Source organism: Micromys minutus (genome assembly GCF_963924665.1).
Source record: "Micromys minutus genome assembly, chromosome: 11".
Classification (NCBI taxonomy): Eukaryota; Metazoa; Chordata; class Mammalia; order Rodentia; family Muridae; genus Micromys; species Micromys minutus.
The window spans coordinates 54644207-54663317 of NC_137980.1; the positions used below are offsets into that span (position 1 = coordinate 54644207).

The window sequence follows — 19111 nt, forward strand, 5'->3', positions numbered from 1 at the left end:
CTTATTCAGACCACCACAGATGCTCAAGATACAAAGGCATTTTTGAGCAGTGGTCTCTGAAAAGACTTAGAGAGGTACTGTGATTCCCTTGGGAACACACAGTGAATGTGGGAGCACATGACAAGCTATGAAGCTGTCATAGCCTAGCAAAGGCCATCATGGATCCCTAATGGATGTCATTGGCAGGTGCTGCCCACCACAGGATTGGAGCTAGACAGGCATGGAGCATAAGAGAGGCTGTGTCATGGGCTGTGTCGTGGGCTTTTGAAGGAGAGGGGGCATTCTCCAGGACCACCTCCTCTCCATTCCAATTCTCAGCTCAAGCAAGGTAAGGCAGCTAATGCTTAGCCTGGAGTGGAGACTCAAAGAAGAAAGGGCATGAAGAGAGAATGAGGATGGTGGGGTCAAAGAGAGGAAGTCCGAGAGATTAGGCATCTCATGGAGATGGGAAGGACTCTCTAAGATGGGACTCAGCGACAGCAGCTGCGGAGGCCAAGGCCTTGCAGAGAATAGAGGCTCCGAGAGGATCCCAGGATCTGTAGACTTTCTTAATTTGAGATAGGGTCTTGTTATGTCGCCCAGATTGGACATTCTCCTGCCTCATCCTTCCTTGTTGATATGTACCTCTAGGCTGCCTTAAGTTGTAGGGTTTGTTATTGTTTTTTTGGATAGGGTCTCATGTAGCCCAAGCTAGTCTGGAACTAGGTATATAGAACAAGGACAACCTTGAACTTTTGATCCTGCCCCTACCTCTGGAATGCTGGGATAGGAAGTCCTGGGGTAGAACACAGTTCCTATGTTTCATGCACGCACTCTACCCACTGAAAGCTATCTCCTCCGGCCCAGGTGTCTGTTTTCTGTATGTGTTGGGGGCACCTGGAGGGACAGAGACCCAGAGGAGGGTCTGAAGATATACAGCGAGGAGACAGAGGCTCATGGTCTCCTGAGTGTCAGTTCTGAGGAATGAAGCCAGTGTGGCTGAGGAGTCTGAGGGCTTGAAAGATGTCCGAAGAGAAACAAAGACCCTCTCAGAAAGGAAAGAAGGAAACTTAGGAAGAGACAACAGGTCGGTCGGGAACTGCATAGGACTACAGTCTGCAAAGCAAGCGGGGGGGGGGGGGGGGGGGAGGGGGAGAGACCCCCACCTCCCCTCTCCCCAGTACACCTCCTCCCATCCCACTCCACCCCCGCCCGGAATTGTAGCGCAGGCGCGAAGCAAACTCGCTTTGCTCTGCTCCAGCTCCGACAGCTTCTGTTGGTTCCGGAGACTCAGGTCCAGAGGTGAGCTCAGACCCCTGCGACCCGACCCCCGCCCGGCTGGCTCCCTTGTCCCTAGCTCCTCCGCCCACCTCTGGCATCCCCAGTATGATTGTGTCCGGTCAGAGGGGGGACTTCCGCTCCCTATGATCTAGCTTGGGGAAGAGAAAGTGATACAGAGCCCCTTAACACTGTGGGCCTGACACCCCCAGGGCTTGTAGAATAGGCAGAGGCTTCAAAGAATGAGTTCACCAGCTCCTCTCTAACAACTCATTCACTCATTCCCATTTCTCTGTGCCTCAGTTTCCCTTCTGGGAAACTACGCAGTTTATTTCGTCAGAGATGATCAGGTCAGAGAGTGTGGCTGATTTTTTTTTTTTTTTTTTTTTTTTTTTTTTTGACTCCTCTAGCCACGGCACAAGGAGGGTTTTCTTTTTCTGCTGCGCTGGAGTGGGCGGACCTAAGGACAGATTTTGTGCATCCCGTGGCCCACAGGTTTGTCTCCTGCGAGACAAGGCCTGGCATTAAAGGCCCTTTTCCCGAACCACGTAGCCTCTTCCTCTTCCAGCTCTCTTCCCATTAAATGTCTCCCTTTTCAGGTTAGGAACACACTCCTGGATGTTTCCATGGCAACCCCGCGGGCTCCTCAGCATCCTGTCAATGCCTGTCCTCTTCCCATCCCCCAATCCCAGACCTGCTTCAGACCACCCTAAGATGTGAGGAGGAGGAGGGGCCCAGCAGAGGGGAGGCACAGCCAAGGTCACCTTTCTTCTTCATTATCAGCGAAATGCACAGACCCCTTTGCCTTTGGAGGCGGGGAGAGAAAGAGCTACAGGGAAGGGGCTGACTCTGGCCCTTTGTCCCTGAGCCCCTCCACCCACTTTCTTGACACTACCTCTACTTGACTCTCTAGTTGTGGAGTCTCCAGGCCTCTTTCATTCTCCTCCCTAGCGCATGCCCAGCGAGGGACTCTGTCGTCCTGCTCTCGCCACATCTCTGCCCCCTCTTGCAGTCCCATTATCTAACCCTCATTTTTGGGCCACTGCTGCGCCTTGGCTTCTACCATTCATCATTCTTTAGGTTGGTTTTGTTGCTGCTGTTTTCGTCGTCCTTTCATTTTTCTTCCTTCCCTTGAATTGTGGGGCGAGTGAACAGTCATGATCTCGTCAGCACTCCTGTGCAAATGCGTGCGTGCCTCTTGGGGGGGGGCGTGTCTACACAGGGATTGATTGAAGGCAAGAAGGATCCTAGATCCACATCACCCTTCAGAACAAGTTCACTGGTTTTATTTTGTTTGAAGCTGCACATGGAGCTGAGGGGCGTGGGAAAGATGCAGCAGAAAGAGCCAAGTGTTTTCCCAGTGCCTCGATGGACACGGGTCCCTTTGATCCCCAAGATCTCAGAGTCTCCTTTTGTGGGTTCCTAAATGGTCTTTCTGGAAATTTAGTAGTCAAAAGGACTGAGTACCCTTAATCCTGAACTCACAATTCCTTGGGACTTGCATGTAGTGAAAATCAGCCTCAGACTTTTAGGACCCTACAGGCTGAAGGGCTCCCACCCAACTGGATGAGTATTATCTATGAAAATTGCCCCCAGAAAGGGTCCTGAAATGGACGAAAATTTTGAGGGGGAACATGAGGATCTTTCACTCTAAACATGGGAGTCCCAAAAGTTGAGGAAGGAAGTAAAAACAAAAACTATGGTAACTGGGGTTGTCAAAACAGCTCAAGGGGTAAGGACACATGCTGCCGCTAAACTGATGGCCAACGTTCAATCCCTAAGAGGGATTCACTTGGTAAAAGGGGAGAACTGACTCCTGCAAGACTTCCTTTAATATCCACACGGGTTTGCACGCTCATATATGTACACCACACAAGTGACAGGTAAATTTGAAGAAGATGGTGCCATGATACGGCAGACCATTGAATGGAAGAGTTGTAATTGTTAGCTCAGTTCCCAGACAAGGTCACTATTCTGTTTCATGAGGTTCAAGGTCAGTACACAATCTAAAGTCACATCGAAGAAGCTATGGGCCTGGGACTCAGTTCAACAGGGAGGTTCCAGAGCCACATTCAGATGGCTACAGATGGTCTACAGAGAACACACGCAGATGGACAGACAGCTGCCAGGTATAAGGCTGGAAACTACTGGCTCACGCGCGGGACTTAGGGGCCGACCGGATGCTGACAGGGCAGGCGGACTGTGAGGGTGTGGTATTCAGTGATGGAGGAGTGGTGAGGGGCCTCCCACACAGGGGCAAAAGAGCCACCATGGCAACTCCACTGACCTCCCTCTGTCACTGTCCGCAGGATCCAGGATGAGCTGCAGTCGCCCCTGTGCCTGTAGCCATGGCAACAATGTGGAGGAGAGTCCGTGGTATGGGGTCGACTTCTATCCTAACCTCTTCTACAATGACTGGCTGGGTACCAGTCTCCCTTATAACCCAGAGACAGTCCCCATTCGGTATATCAACCGACCCTGGCCCTCGCTGTGTTGGAAGGTAAGAGCAAAAGCATGGCTCCTGTGACTTTGGGGAAAAGGTGGGATGGGACTGAGGTCAGATCATGGCTAGTGAATGGTCAGAATCCCATGTTCAAGGGCCAAAAGTGCAGCATAAATAGATTTCAACAATAACATTCTTTTCTAGAAGAGACCAGAGGATGGATAAGGATGAATACCTTCTGGCAAAGCTGGATCCAGCCAAGGGCTGAGGAGTTTGCCAGCTTTTTAAGTCTTCAGGCTCCCCATGTTACCCATTCATACAGCCCAGCAGTTTCTCCCAACTGTGCTGACTCATGGCCCTTAAAAAATAAAATAAAAAAGGAAACATCCTCATTCAGTTCCCAGCATGCACATGGTGGCACACAACCCCACAACCAGTGCAACTCTAGGCCCTCTTTGACCTCCACAAGCACTAGGCATGCATGTGCTGCAGTCGTAACTGCAAGCAAAACACACATACACGTGAAATAAATACATCTGAAAATGGTTTGAAAACATTGTCACTCGAGTGTTTATGCATATGCAAATGACTTTTAAATGTTATTTAATAACTATTAGTTATTAATATGAACCGGCCAGCCTCCCAATAATTGAGGCAAAGTCCTAAGGATTTAAGTGAACCGGTTGTAGCACAATTACTGGGTGAATTACTTCTAATCTATTCCTCTGTATGCTAGACTGGTTAACTCCCCAGCTGAGCCCCCCACAGCTGAGCTTCTCCCCGATCCCCGCTGAGTTCCCTGGTACTTGCTCTCTGAGTCCTGCCAGGGTTACTTCTGCTCCTGCAGTCTGTCCTCAGGGGGCATTCACTTGGCCACAAGTTCCTGGTTCATCCCATCCAATGGAGACCTCCTGTTCCCTTCGTCTTCTTTCTCCTTCTTCTCCCCTCCCTCTCCCTCCTCTTCCTCCCCTCCTGGAAAAGCCCCACCTCCCTCACTCCATTTTCTCCAGTCATTGGCTGTAGCCACTTTTATTTAACCAATGGCTTTAAATTGGGGAGCAAGGTTTGCACAACAAAGGTGGTGTATGTGAGAATTCTGTCTTCTGGGAGCAACCAGATCTTGGGGTACAATGTTTAGCATTTGAATATATAGCAGCAGCAGACCAACCTCCAACAGTGCTTGCATTTGTATATACACACAGGTATGTATATACAGATATATACAACACACACACACACACACACACACACACACACACAGAGTTCTGCCTAAAATACCAGGAAGCCTTCTCTGATAGTCCTGGGTAAGAGGGCAACTCTACAGGGTCATTTCACTCTACTTCCTTGTGAGTTCCAGGTCATCAATGAAAGCCTGGCTCTGACCTCCAGCACTGCATAAACTTGAGTGTAGTGGTGTCACTTTGGTCCTAGCCCTAGGAAGGTAGATGCTGGGGGCCCAGAGTTTTAAGATCATATTTGACTATATAACAAATTTGAGGCAGCCTGAACTACATCTGTTTAGAAGGAAAGAAAGATCACCCTAAAAATGCCAGAAATTAAATGATCTCTGGTATGCATAATAAAACTGTCGTCTACACATCGGAAAGCTGAGGAAGAGGATCATGAGTTCAAGACCAGCCCAAAATAAAAATAGTATATTGTAGGCCGGCCTGGGCAAGCAAGTGAGAGCCTGTCTTGAAATACATCAATTAACTAATATTTTAATAAATGAGTGAATGGAATTAAATAGAGAAGGAACGAAAGCATTATTGTTCCTAGAAGTCTGACTCTTTGGGCCATTTGCCAGCGTTGTGCTAATTACTATGGCTTTGGAGGGAAACACAGCTGCCGGATGTGGAGTTCATCTCACCTTCATCTTACTGTGGTTTCCCACTGTGGGTACCATTGGCAGGCAGAAGAGGCAAGAAACAGACAAATGAAGCTCGTAACAGCCCAAGGTGTCAGTCGTTAGTCCCTTTGTATAGTTCTTCACTAACTACTAGAAAAACTGAAGTCAAGGGTTCCTCCCTCTGCTTTCAAAGGGCTCGCTCTAATAGTGAGGCAAGGTGCTAACCCTAACCGCTCTAATAGTGAGGCAAGGTGCTAACCTTAACCGCTCTAATAGTGAGGCAAGGTGCTAACTCTAACCGCTCTAATAGTGAGGCAAGGTGCTAACCCTAACCGCTCTAATAGTGAGGCAAGGTGCTAACCCTAACCGCTCTAATAGTGAGGCAAGGTGCTAACCCTAACCGCTCTAATAGTGAGGCAAGGTGCTAACCCTAACCAGTGTGTGGTGGGAGGATGGGAGCAGCCTGTGAAACCACAGCTCAGGTATACAGAAGGAGGTAGGAGAGGGGCAGCCTGTGCAAACACAGCTCAGGTATACAGAAGGAGGTAGGAAGGGGGGGGTCAGCCTGTACAACCACAGCTCACGTATATAGAAGGTGGTGGGACAGGAAATGGCTCAGTACCTAGAATTATCAGAGAAGATTTCCTAAGACCAGAGTTTCTTAGGCAGAATTTAGCAAAGGCAGGAGTGTGTGTGTGTGTGTGTGAGAGAGAGAGAGAGAGAGAGAGAGAGAGAGTTCCAACATTTTACCACTGAACTGTAGCAGAAGCTTTTTTTTTTTTTTTTTTTTACTTTTTATTTTCAGACAGGGTCCCACTAATTTGCCTAGAATGGCCTTAAACTCACTCTGTAGCCCAGGCTGGCCCTACACTGGCCATCATCCTGCTTCAGTCTCCTGACAGCTTGGGATTGCAAGCATCACCAGACACAGGGTTTCTCTGGGCAGCCCTGTCTTGTAGACCAGACTGGTCTTGAACTCATAGAGATCCACCAGCTTCTGCCTCCCAAGTGCTGGGACTAAAAGCGTGTGCCACCATGCCCAGCTCTTTTAAAATGTTTATTTATTTGTTACTATGGTACGTGTGTAAATAGTGAATGTGTGCACAGTAGTAGAGTGCTTGCCCTTCCCATGTGCAAACCCCTGGGTGTTGCTCCTGTCCAGTGAGTCCCAGAGGGATGTTCTGCAGTCCACATCATGGTCCTGTATCTGCACCACAGCTCAGCCTGAATCCTTGCTGTTCCACTTGCCTCTCCTCAGGTCACCGTGTCTGTGGCCTCTCTGTTTCTCCTGCTGGGTGTGGCGTCCCTGACCACTGGCTATGCAGTGCCCCCCAAGCTGGAGCTCGTTAACGAAAGTAAGTTCTCTTCGATGGATGACCCGGTAGCTGACTACAATCAAGCCCTGCTCACCTGCCGCGTGGTGGGAGCGACGCTGTGTGGGGTAGCCGGCATCATGTTGGCTGTCTGCCTCTTCTTGATCGCCTCTGGTTGGATGATCCAGGACATCAAGGCAGAGCCCTTAGTCACTGAAGCTGACAGCCCCGTGGAGGTGTTCAGGGATGAGCCTGAGAAGCTGCCCCCAGTTTTCCCTGAGGCCAGTAGCCAGTCACCGTTCTTGGCCAGCCCTTTTGGGCAGCAGTCTGTGCAGACCAGCCAGCCCCAGCGGGACTTGTAAGTCTGCAGGCTGGAGAAGTCAGACGCTTTCCACCTGGTACTCTTTGCTTTCAGCACCCTGACTTCTTCCTCTCAGTAGTGCCAATCTCTTTAGGCCCCTCATAGCTCCCCCTACCCCCAAATCAAGCCCCATGCTCCAATTTCACCCCTGCTCAGGACAGGAGAAAACTCAACAAAGGGCCTTCCTGGCATGACCGGTGATCTGAGTCTCTCTCAGACCTACAAGGTGAAAGACTCCATCCAGTCTTTATAAAAATATAAATTCCAAGGATTAGGGAAAGCGGAATGTCTTTGCCACTCAGAGTCCATCCTCTAGACAGCAATGTCCACTGAGCTTGATCTGACCCTGCTAATAAACCTGTGTGCACTCCTATAGGCCCCAACACCTTCCTATAGGTGGCCCAGCCAAAAATACGTCCTCCCGTGGGACGCTAGAGGGCGCTCTAGGACAGCGTCAGATCCTGTCTGGCAACCCCTACTGGCCCATTGGGGCTTCTGTGTGGGAGGAAGAGGGTTCTGGCACTCCCGCCACCTTTGTGCCCCGCTGAGTTTCCAGGTCCCTGTTTCTCACCTCCTCCAACTCGCTTAACCTTTCAATAAACAGCTGACGCATACCATCTTTGTTTCCTGTTGCCTAGACCTGCAGTTCTCAACCTGTGGGTCGCGATCCCCAAAGATCACCTAAGACCATCAGAAGACGCAGATATTTACATAATGGTCCATAACCATTATAAAATTACAGCTATGAAGTCGTCGCGGAAATAATTTTATGGTTGAGATCACCACACATGAGAAACTGTATTAAAAGGGTCGCTGCAGCATAGGGAGGTTGAGAACCACTGTTATAGATCATTGGAACATGGGGAATGGGAGAAAGAACCGCTTCCTAGCTGAGACCTACTGTGTGCTTAAGTCCTTTATTCCTGCTTGCTTCCTGGGACAATCCTTTAAGAAAAAAGATCATTAAATGAGTAGTGGTGCAGCCTTTAACCCCAGCTCTCAGGAGACAGAGGCAGGGGGATCTCTGTGAGTTTGAGGTCAGCCTGATATACAGAGTTCAAAGACAGCCAGTGCTACATAGAGAAACTCTGTAACAGGGCAGGGGAGTTTATTTTATCCACAGGGAGGTCACTAATGGTCAGAGTGGGACTTCAATGACTCATCCCTAAGACAAATGTGGGGAGGAGGGGTTAGAAGCCAGTGGGGACTCTTGTAGGACCCTAAGAACTAGGCATGGATGCACACACCTGAAAGCTTAACACTGAGGAGTTGGGCCATCTAGCAAGAAACACACATAGGCTGGAGAGATGGCTCAGTGGTTAAGAGCACTGACTGCTCTTCCAGAGGTCCTGAGTTCAATTCCCAGCAACCACATGGTGGCTCACAACCATCTGTACTGGGATCCGATGCCCTCTTCTGGTGTGTCTGAAGGCAGTGAGAGTGTACCCACATATATGACGCAGAAACACACACGTGGATAGAGAGACTGCCCGCTCTGACGGCCAATTGTTCTCCACACTTTACAGACAAGTGTGTCTCCAATACAAGCCAGTGTGATAAGACAAGCTGTCACTCCCAAACCTGGCTCCTGGCACCTAGGCCTGTGTTTTCAACTGCATTACTCACAGAGTGAATTTCCTATCAGCCACCCCTGGCTGTCCCATTGTCCCATGCAACCCAGCGTAGCCCCTCTGCTACCTCCATGACAGCACTCTGTCAAGCCTTGGCGACATCCCTGACCCCTTTGCTCATTTCTCAAATCCAACACAACTCAGTCTTGGACACAGAACCTGTCCCCAGCCATGACCTGGGCCAGCACAGCTCCCTGATCTGGGCTAGCCTCATCTCTCACCTACCTCGGTAGAGCACCAGCACCTCCCTGGTGTCTAGTCCCCATATTCACATGTCTAATTTCTATATTAGAGCCAGACAGGCACTTAAGCCAAGCCCCACCGAGCTCAGAGCCCGCTCCTAAGAAGCTTGGTGAAGCCCAGCGCTTCCCTGTAGCTTACAAGGCTTCATCTCACTTGCTGGCACTGCTTGCCTTTCTTGTGACCTGATCCTGCTACTTGCTACTTTAGGCAGTCAAACCGGTCCTCTGTGCCTCTGATAAATACTAGTCCATGCTCCAGAGTAAATCCATATACAGTCTGTTCTGTATACAGTCTCCGTATACAGTCTGCTCCGTATACAGTCTGTTCTGTATACAGTCTCTGTATACAGTCTGCTCCGTATACAGTCTCCATATACAGTCTGTTCTGTATACAGTCTCTGTATACAGTCTGCTCTGTATACAGTGTATCCAAATTGTGCCCGTTTTTCTTCTCTGTACGCTTTGGGCTTTACTTTTGCTTTTTCACAGCACTGATCACCTTTCTTTTCTTTTTCTCTTTCTTATTTTTTTTTTTAAGATTTATTTATTATATAAGTAGAATGTAGCTGTCTTCAAACACACCAGAAAAGGGCATCAGATTTCATTGCAGATGGTTGTGAGCCACCATGTGGGTTTCTGGGATTTGAACTCAGGACCTCTGGAAGAACAGTCCGTGCTCTTAACCACTGAGCCATCTCTCCAGCCCTCTTTCTTATTTTTAAAATATATTTTGATACAAGGTCTCACTATGTAAATCTGGCTGTCCTGGAACTTACTCTGTAGTCCAGGCTGGCCTCAAAATCAGAGATCTGCCTGCTTCTGCCTCCTGAGTGCTGGGATTAAAGGCATACACTGTCATGCCTGGATATTGATCATCTTTAATACTCTGCTTCTTTTTTTTAAAATTATGTATGTATGTATGTATGTATGTATGTGAGTACACTGCAGTTGTCTTCAGACACACCAGAAGAGGGTGTGAGATTCCATTACAGATGTTTGTGAGCCACCACGTGGTTGCTGGGATTTGAACTCAGGACCTCTGGAAGAGCAGTCAGTGCCCTTAACCACTGAGCCATCTCTCCAGCCCAATATACTGCTTCTGATATCATTGTTTACTACCTGTCTGTTTTGTTGCTGTAAGCGCCATCAGCTCAAAGATCTGTACATACAGTTGCCTCTTAAGGGGCCTGGCTCACAGATGCTTGGTAAGTGTGTGATGAACACAGCATTCCGTAGCACCTGGGAAGCTGAGACAAGCAGGGGGTGTCTGAAACCAGGTTAGAGGTTTCACACTTACCACCCGAAAAACCCATCAGTCTGAGTTTTATTACTATTAGGTTTTCTCTGCTGAAGAAATAAGCCAATTCAAATGAAATTAAAAATACAAAAGCAGGTTTGTTTGGGGGCAGCTCTTGGGCAGGTTCACTGGTCTCAGTGAATGGGTCCAGCAGAATCACCATGCAGACAGGAAGACAGGTAAGGGAGGGGGGAGAGGGAGAGAGAGAGGAGAACCTGTACATTCAGAGATTCGGAGACAAGAAATGCACAGAGAGAGTGTGTGTGAGAGCTGTGACCAAAATATCTAAATATCTGGATTATACAGGGAAAATATCTGGATTATATAGGGAAAATCCTCTGGGAGAGGAGAAGCCCAGCCCCTACACTGAAAAGTTCAGGATAGAGAGTATGCTGTGAGGGTCCATGATTCACAGAAGAATGTTACACAGGACTCCGATAGTGTGTAAACACAGAGTGTTTTATTCTGCAGAAGTCCAGCACACTGGGGGCTCCCATTACCAAGACAAAGAGACACCCATGTGAGCTCACAGCCTGATTTAAAGCACATTAGGGGATTCCAGGGTAAGAGACCTGTCTTACTCTGTCTCTAGGGACATTCCATTACTGGAAACTTGCTGGGGAGGTCTGAAAACTGTTGCTGAGGAAGTCTGGAAACTGCTGCTGACCCATTGTCCCTTGCTCTGAGGCCTAGGCTTGCCCAGTCCTAAACTGCCAATTTGAAACCTGTCATGGAGTCAGCCTAGCCTTCTCAATGCCAGCCATACTAAGTAACAGGTAGGAACTGAGGGATGCTGGGAGACTGACTGGAGGTCATTCTGCTTTGATATGTTAAACAGACATCTCAACTGCTTGTCCAACATATAGATTTGGTCACTGAAGCCTAAAGACCTTCATTCATGCTGGTTCAAAGACACTCAGCTAGCAAGTGGCAGACATGACAGTCAGAGCCACAAGCCAGGCCACTCTACAGTGTCTCTCAGCTTGGAGGCGCCGAGTTAGGAACACAACCTGAAGAACCAACTGGTGTATCCAACTGTTTGCTACTAGATGGGAAGGTGAGCATATGTTCATGAGAGACCAAATCTTTTAAATTCAGACTTTGTTTTAGAAAACTTGAACTCAGGTAAACCTAGCATTAGTTTCCAAGTTACCCCCAACAAAACCTGAGCCTACCTCCAGTTTCTAGGCTAACCCCAACAAATCCAGCATTTCCGAGTTAATTTCCAGCAAGCCTGCCCCCTACCTGTTGACTACCAATGCAGAGGGAAACAGAAATTAAACTTACAGTATGACTCTCAGCACCAGCCAGTTATGTTAAAGGCCATAGTAGTTCTCCAATGACATACCTGCCAGGCTAGAAACACCCTCCTCTTGCTGCTTTCTATAAAGCCTTACCCCACAGACATTCATTCAGGAATGTCCTGCAGAACCGTCCTGCAGGTTGATGGTGGGACGAGGGGCCTGAGCTAGCTCAAATAAAGACCCTGTTGGGATTTGCATTGAATAGCTCCTGTCCATTTTGGGGGAAGGGGATCACTATCACTTCCCTGACACTACATTAACAGACCATTTCCCCAGAGAAGTTAGGAATCCAATAGAAATTCAATTTTTCATAAAAACTGTATTAATTAAAAATTAGGGTCAGTGGTGGTTCATGCCTTTAATACCAGTACGTGGGAGGCAGAGGCAGAAGGATCTCTGTGAGTTTAAGGTCAACCTGGTCTACAGAGGAAGTTCCAGGACAGCCAGGGCTACACAGAGAAACCCTGTCTCAAAAAACCAAAATAAGTAAGTAAGGGCACACCTTTAATTTCAGCACTCTAGAGAGTCAGAGGCAGGATCTTTGTCTGAGGCCAGCCTGGTCTACAAGGTGAGCTTCTGTTCAGCCAGGGCTATATGGCTACATACAAGATTTTGTCTGCAAAGGAGGAAAAATCTGGGGAGAAGATCAGTTGGTGAATTATGAACCGCAGTGTAATCCCCTAAGCTCCTAGAACCTCGAAAACCAAGCGTGATGATATATATACTGCATGTCTGTCTGTACACCACGTGCACGCAGTGACGAACACCCATGCCCCGCCCTCACCTCTGCCACTCTAAGTCTAAGGCTGTCCTGGATCTCTATATACAGCCAAGAATGACCTTCAATTTCCTACACCTCTGGTGCTAGAATTCCAGTACTGCACTGTAATTGCTCCCTCCTTCCCTCTACCCTTCTTCCCTCTTCCCTCCCTCCCCTTCCCCTTCCTTCCCTGGGCAGCGTTTCCTGCATCCAGGCTGGCTTCTAAGTGGATATATAGCTCCACGTTCTCCTGCCTTAGCCTGCCGAATGCTGAGGTTACGGGCAGGCGCCACTATCTCAGTATGTGAAACGTGGAAGCTCTGACCTTGAACTTAACTGCTGTTCGTAGATCATTCCCACAACACCGGCTTTGTGCCAGAAGCTCTGGAGAGGGGCACCTCACAAAGGTGAGGAGAACCGATGCAGGTCGCCCCCTGGTGTTCCTCTAGTGGAATCGCAGCTGCTCTGAAAGCTTTTCTACCTGGGAGGGAAGCTCTTTGTCCCTCCCTCCCAGAGAAGCCAGCCAAAATAGAGAGGTGGGTTTCGTTTTATGCTTTCCTTCTCTTAAAAAAACAGTTACCCCTAGTACTGGAGAATGAACATAGGACCTTAGGTATGCTAGGCAAACGCTGTACCACTGTCACGCCTGAGTTTGCTCTGCCTATTTAAATCAGTAGCCGGAGCGCTCAGCCAACAGGCGAGCAGTAAGCCGCCCCTTCCCACCAACCCTGGAAATCCAAGGGACTAAATTATTTCAGAGAAACACCTCTAAATCATCCTCAGCCAGAATAGAGAGGTTCATTTCTGGGAGCATGACTGGGGCGGGGAGTCAAGGAGCAAGAAAGTCGTGCTGTCAGAGGAAGGGAAGATGCTGCAGGAGGGGGTGTTGGGGGTTCCAACAGCCAGAGAGACAGAAATGAGCAACTGCCTGTTCTAGACTCTTCTCCCAAATCTTCCGTCTAGAGCCTGTGAGGGTAAGCCGGGGTTAGATGCTGTGTGAGCCCAGGGCATGTCTCAACCTCTCCGAACCCCATTTTCATTTTTTTATTACAATTTTATTTTATGTGTGTATGTGTGCATGTGTACGCACGATTGCACGCGCGTGTGTCTGTGTGTGCACACTCGTGTGAGTGTGCACAAGCACGCATATACCACATGTGTGTGGGTACCCACAGAAGCTAGAAGAGAGTGTGGGATCCCCGGAACCGGAGTTGTTCAATACCTGACACTGCACTCGGGTCCTGAGAACAGACATCAGTCTTCACCGCTGACCTATCTCTCCACCCTCCTTATTTTCTTTTCGGACAATCACCTTGCTAAGTAGCTCAGGCTGCTTTGGGTGGCCATCCTCCTCCACCGGTCTCCAGAGTGCCGGGATGAAAGGCGTGTGCCACTATGCCTGGCTGGGTGCACAACCTTTTTGCTGTTGATTTTGTTTTAGTTTTGTCTCTAAAAGATGGACAAAGATCCTGAATCCTTGAGACTGTTTGAAAACCTGTTTAGTCTGGCACCTGAACCAAGAAATGTAAGCTATTGTGGAAGGTGAAAGCCAAATCACACAGACTAGAACTAGATAGGACAGATGCCTGCCATCCAGGGACTTGCAGTCTAGAGAGATGTCCTGTCCTGCCAATAGGACAATGGTCCAGGCAATAGACCAGGGTAAACACTGTAAGGGACGACACAGTGTCATATCACAGGGGACAAACAGGGAGATTCAGAAAGCACATAGGGAATGGAGAATGCTAACCCAGCAAACAGGAAGCCTTGGATTGGATCCTCAGTACTACATAGGTGAGGTGAGGTTCATGTCTGTGATCTCAGCACTTGAGAGGTAGAAGCAAGGTCATTCCTGGATACATGATGAGTTCAAGACCAACCTGGCACTTAAGAGGGGGCAGAGGGAGAGAGAGGGGGGGAGGGAGGGAGGGAGAGAGGGAGAGAGGGAGGGGGAGGGAGGGAGAGAGGGAGATCTGTGGGTTGAGTTGTGAGTTTGGGGCCAGTCATGGCTACATAGTGACACTCTGTCTTAAAAATAACCAGTAATAGTGACATATACAGCACCTGACTGGGACTGGGTTAGATTTTGTCCTCAGGAGATTCTAGATCTATAGATCTGAAGGTGTTTACCACTGTCTCCAGCTCCCAGAAAACGGAGCACTGTATATGTGCATGTAAGCAGCTTGCCTGCGATTGATCAGCTAGTGGGTTTGAAACTTGAATGAAAGTCCAGAATGCCCCATACCTCTATCCCCTACAGTATAGAAACTTACCAGCCTGCCAGGGGTGGGAATCATGCTCTCGAATACCACCCTGTGTGGGCACTCAGACAGAAGCCTACCGTAAGTCTACTTCAGTGGACATCATCTCCTGCGTCTGACACATGCTCAGAGATCCGCGAGTATCACCGTGGAATGGTGTGCACTGTTGGAGGTGAGCAGACACACATGGGCAGATGTAAATCAGACATAAGTTCAGTAAGCCTGTTACATCCCAGGATGATGCTCCTTGGTGCACACACACATGTATGTCAGGTGTTGGGATGAGGTCTGAGAGACACTGATACACTTCCTCTGCATTTCGTCTTTCTCTGACACTTTTATTTTTTGTTTGTTTGTTTCCCAGTAGCTACACTTATTGAGCACTTACTGTATGAAACTGAAGTGGTTTGGCCAGTGCCACCCAGTCGACAAATGGTGGGGACTAGACCCCTGGTCCGATCCACAGTTTCTACTGTTTTCCCCCGTGCACCTGAGTGAACAGGTGTGAACAGGTGTGTCCTGGTTGGGTTTTCATACTAGCGTTCCCTGTGGCCTTGGATGTCACATGTTCACAGGTCACTCATGGTGACAGGATCAGCACCTCTACTCCCTCTCATGTGTCAGGCAGGGTTAGGAGTTTCCTGTCCCAGCCAAGCTCTGGGCAGCAGGCCACCAGGGACCCGGTGAGAGAAGGACACAGAGGATTTCATAAGCATCTGATCTGGGACACATGCTTGGGGCCAAGAGAGCAAAAAGAGAAAAACAGGATGTCCTTTGGGGCGAACACCTGGGCAGGAGCCAGAGACCAGATCTGGTTTGGCAGGGAAGGTGCTCCCAGGCATGGCATCGATGGAGTACATACTAGGGGGTGTGTGAGTGCGGGTGGAGGCGGGGCTTACAGAGGGCGCACTTTACTGATCCCAGGAGGCCAGCTAAGGAGGACAGGCCAGTGGGAAATGAGCAAAGAATAGGGGAGGCATGGACTCATTTTTTTTTTGACAAGTCTTTTGTTGCTGCTGCTGTTGTTTTAAGCGATGAGGTCATCCTTATGTTGCTCAGGCTGGTCTGGAGCCGAGCAATCGTGCTTCAGTGTCTGAGACGCTGGAAGGATAAGTGTTATCACACTAGGGAGTCTTTTTCGAGATCATGAGTATTCTAGTACATCCCTTAACCCCAGCACTCCAGGCATGGAGGCAGGTAGATTTCTATGTGTTCAAAGCCAGTCTGGTTTACACAGTGAGGTCTAGGACAGTCAGTGCTACAATAGTAAAACTCTGACACACACACACACACACACACACTCACACACATTTGGCTATCTGAAGTGGCTCTGGATGGGTTCTGTGGGTGCTAGGTGTACAATATCAACCTGACCCTGCCCACTGCCTGGTGACAAAAGACTCCTAGAACATGGAATGACCCCCTTTGACCTTACTGCAACTTATGTGGAGGAGCAGGTGCTGTGTGTGTGCATGTGCCTACACGGCCAGCTGTCTGCCACTGCATGTGACCCAAGAGCACACATCTCCCTCCCAAGTTTCCACTCCTGCCCAGCCCAGCAGCAACAAGGCCTGACCCATGTGACCAGCACGTGTGCAAAGCTTCCTCCAGCTACAGGGCAAAGGTCTCCTCAGTGTAGACTCCAGGACTCCTCCCAGCTCAGAGATCCCTGACCCTGTCAGCATGGACTCCACTAGGAGACTCAGTAGAAACACACATAGCCAGAGGCTACTCTTCTGGCCCATGTACATGGGTTGTTCCCAGGTATATTCCCAAATTTCTGAGCACTAGCAAAGCCTTCAGTGGTTCACACAGATGTGCAAATGAAACATTGGTCCCTCCGTCCACAAGTCCTATGCTCAGTATTTTCACTTCTGTACACAGACTCTAATGTAGCCCAGGCTGGCCTCCCTGTGTAGCCAAGGATAACCTTACATTTCTGACCCTTCTCCCTCTACCTCCCAAGTGCTTATGGTATCACACCTAGATGTGTGTTAATAGCTTTGTGCTTTAAAAGCACATTGACCAACATGGATGGTCTTAATTTTATTGTTCTCTGAGTCCAGTCGCTTTTGTTCTTGTTGTTTGAGACAGGGTTTCTTTGTGTAGCCCCGACTGTCTTGGAACTAGCTCTGTAGACCAGGCTGGCCTTGAACTCAGAGAGATCTCCGTGCCTCTGCCTCCTGAGTGCTGGAATTTAAGGCATGTACCACCACTGCCAGGGGAGCCCTGGTTTTTATTTATTTGTTTGTTGTTGTTGTTTTTAATTTTGTTTTATGTGTGTGAGTACACTGTCACTCTCTTCAGACACACATCAGAATAGGACATTGTGAGTTGGCTATATATCTGTAGGAGGGTTTTCTTGACTAGCTAATTCGAAGTGAGGAGACCTTGAAATGAGAGCAGCAGCACATCCTAGTGGGAAGACCCAAGGGGAAACCTTCAAGGCTTGCTGGCGAGTTTCCTCACCCCGCCGCTGCTCTTCTGGCCGCCACTGCTGCTCCTGCATTCCGTTGCTGATATCACAACCCAGTCTTTTCCAGCTTCCGATGTCGACTGAAGACTAGTGACTCTCCAGGAGTACTCCAGGTGTTCGGCTTCAGGTCAGGATCACAGAAGCACCCAGACTCATGGACTGATCTGCTCTAGGGTTCTCAGTTTCTCCAGTATGAAGATTACCATCCTTGGACTACCCAGGTCGTATTTGTAAGCCAATCTAATACATCAATTTTAAAACACGCATTCACTCTGTTGGTTCTGTTCTCACCAAAGAGAACAACACCATTACTTTTGGCAGTTAACTCTTTGATGCTTCTTCTCTCTCTTCTTTGATGGCCACACTGCCCACTCTCTTGGTGTCCTCTTTCCCAGATCACTTTGTGATCCTTCAGTCCTTCCTTTCAAGGTAACTAGTCCCGAAGCCTGCGTCTCTCCAGGTCTGACATCTGTGACTTTCACCAAAGACATCCCGAACTTCAGGCCATCCATTAAACCAACCAGGCAGGCTTTGGCTTTCCCCAAACAGTTCCAGCCATCTCATTGAATGGCAAAGCTCTTGATTTGCCTTCACTCATTCAAGAAGCTGAGAGGTGTCCTTGGTGCCTTTCTTTCTCTCACCCCACATTTAAAACCTCAGTAGGACCTGTAATTTCATTGTTCAGAGAGGCTCAGTGGCAGAGCTCATACATGAACAAGACCATGTAGTCACTCCCCATATGTAATAAATACATATGTGGAAATGAAGCTGCAACCCACTCAGTACCTGCTTTAATATACAGCTGAATATCATGCCCAGTAATCTGGAAACAGGCAGAAAGCTCTCTGTGAGTTCCAGGCCAGGCTGGTTTATACAGTGAGTTCTACATAATGAACCTTGTTTCAAACAAACAAACAAACAGAACATATGACTAACATATTCCTACCTTATGATGATTTGACTTGTACAGTGGACAAGAAAGGGACACATATCAAAAGAGTCATGAATCCTATGGAAACTACTCACAATTTGGGATTTTGATATTTTTGCCCCTGAGGTAGTAAAATGTTGGTTGGCAACAAAAAAAAAAAAAAAAAAAACTACAGCTCCTGTAAGCCATGAGATTGTGATAGCAAACCAGTGACACAAACCATGGTGTGTGTGTGTGTGTGTGTGTGTGTGTGTGTGTGTGTGTGTGCGCGCGCGCGCGCGCGCGCGTGTGATCTGTGGAGGTGCATGTATGTACCATGGTACATTCGGAGGCCAGAGGACAGCTTTGTGGAGTCATTTGTGGAGTCATTTCTCTCCTCTCACTCTACTTGGGTTCCATGGAGAAGACTCCCGGGCAACAAGCACTTTTACCCTCTGAGCCCTCACAGGACTTAATCGTGAGCTTATGGAGAAGTAAGCCCATGGAGATGGAGGTGCACCAGTGTGGTCTAACCTCAGCACACACAGCTTGGCTTACCACAGACCCTCCTTCATCTGCTGCTATCCTGTGTGGCCCATTCCAAGCACAGCTCCCTCCAGGAGCCCAATTTGTTTATTTAGCTTTAAATTTTTGTGATTTTATTGTATGTGTTGGATCACTTTTTGCCTGCATCTATGAATGAGTATCGCACGCGTGACTGGTGCCCTCAAAGGCCAGAAGAGGCCATCAGATGCCCTGGTGATCTGATAATAGTAAATCAAAAGCTGGTCCTCTGCAAGAGCAACAAGTGCTCTTGGGCCGTCTCTCCAGCAACCAAGCCTACCTTCAAAGTCAGACCACTTCCTTTCTTTAGTTAAACCCTTCCAAGGCCTTATTTCCCCAGAGTCCTTCAAAGACTCCAAAGATGGTCCGAACTCTCCCCAGACCTCATTTACTGCAGCTACCCTCTTGCCCTATGCCAACTCTAGGGGTCTTTGCAGCTTCTG

The 19111-nt window shown here is 48.6% G+C and overlaps 1 protein-coding gene across 2 annotated transcripts; it reads left to right on the forward strand.

Annotated features, from left to right (window-relative positions):
• Positions 1-3574: 3574 nt before the first annotated feature.
• On the forward strand, positions 3575-7224 carry NRSN2 (neurensin 2; the record flags this gene model as incomplete). Of its 2 annotated transcripts, XM_080925414.1 has the most annotated exons (3): positions 3575-3757; positions 6808-6969; positions 7051-7224. In XM_080925414.1, the coding sequence occupies 3 exons, from the start codon at positions 3575-3577 to the stop codon at positions 7222-7224; spliced, it is 519 nt and encodes a 172-aa protein (XP_080781540.1). The 2 variants fall into 2 exon arrangements, with proteins under 2 accessions (XP_080781540.1, XP_080781539.1); XM_080925413.1 differs by having other exon boundaries at positions 6808-7224.
• Between the last annotated feature and the right edge of the window lie 11887 nt (positions 7225-19111).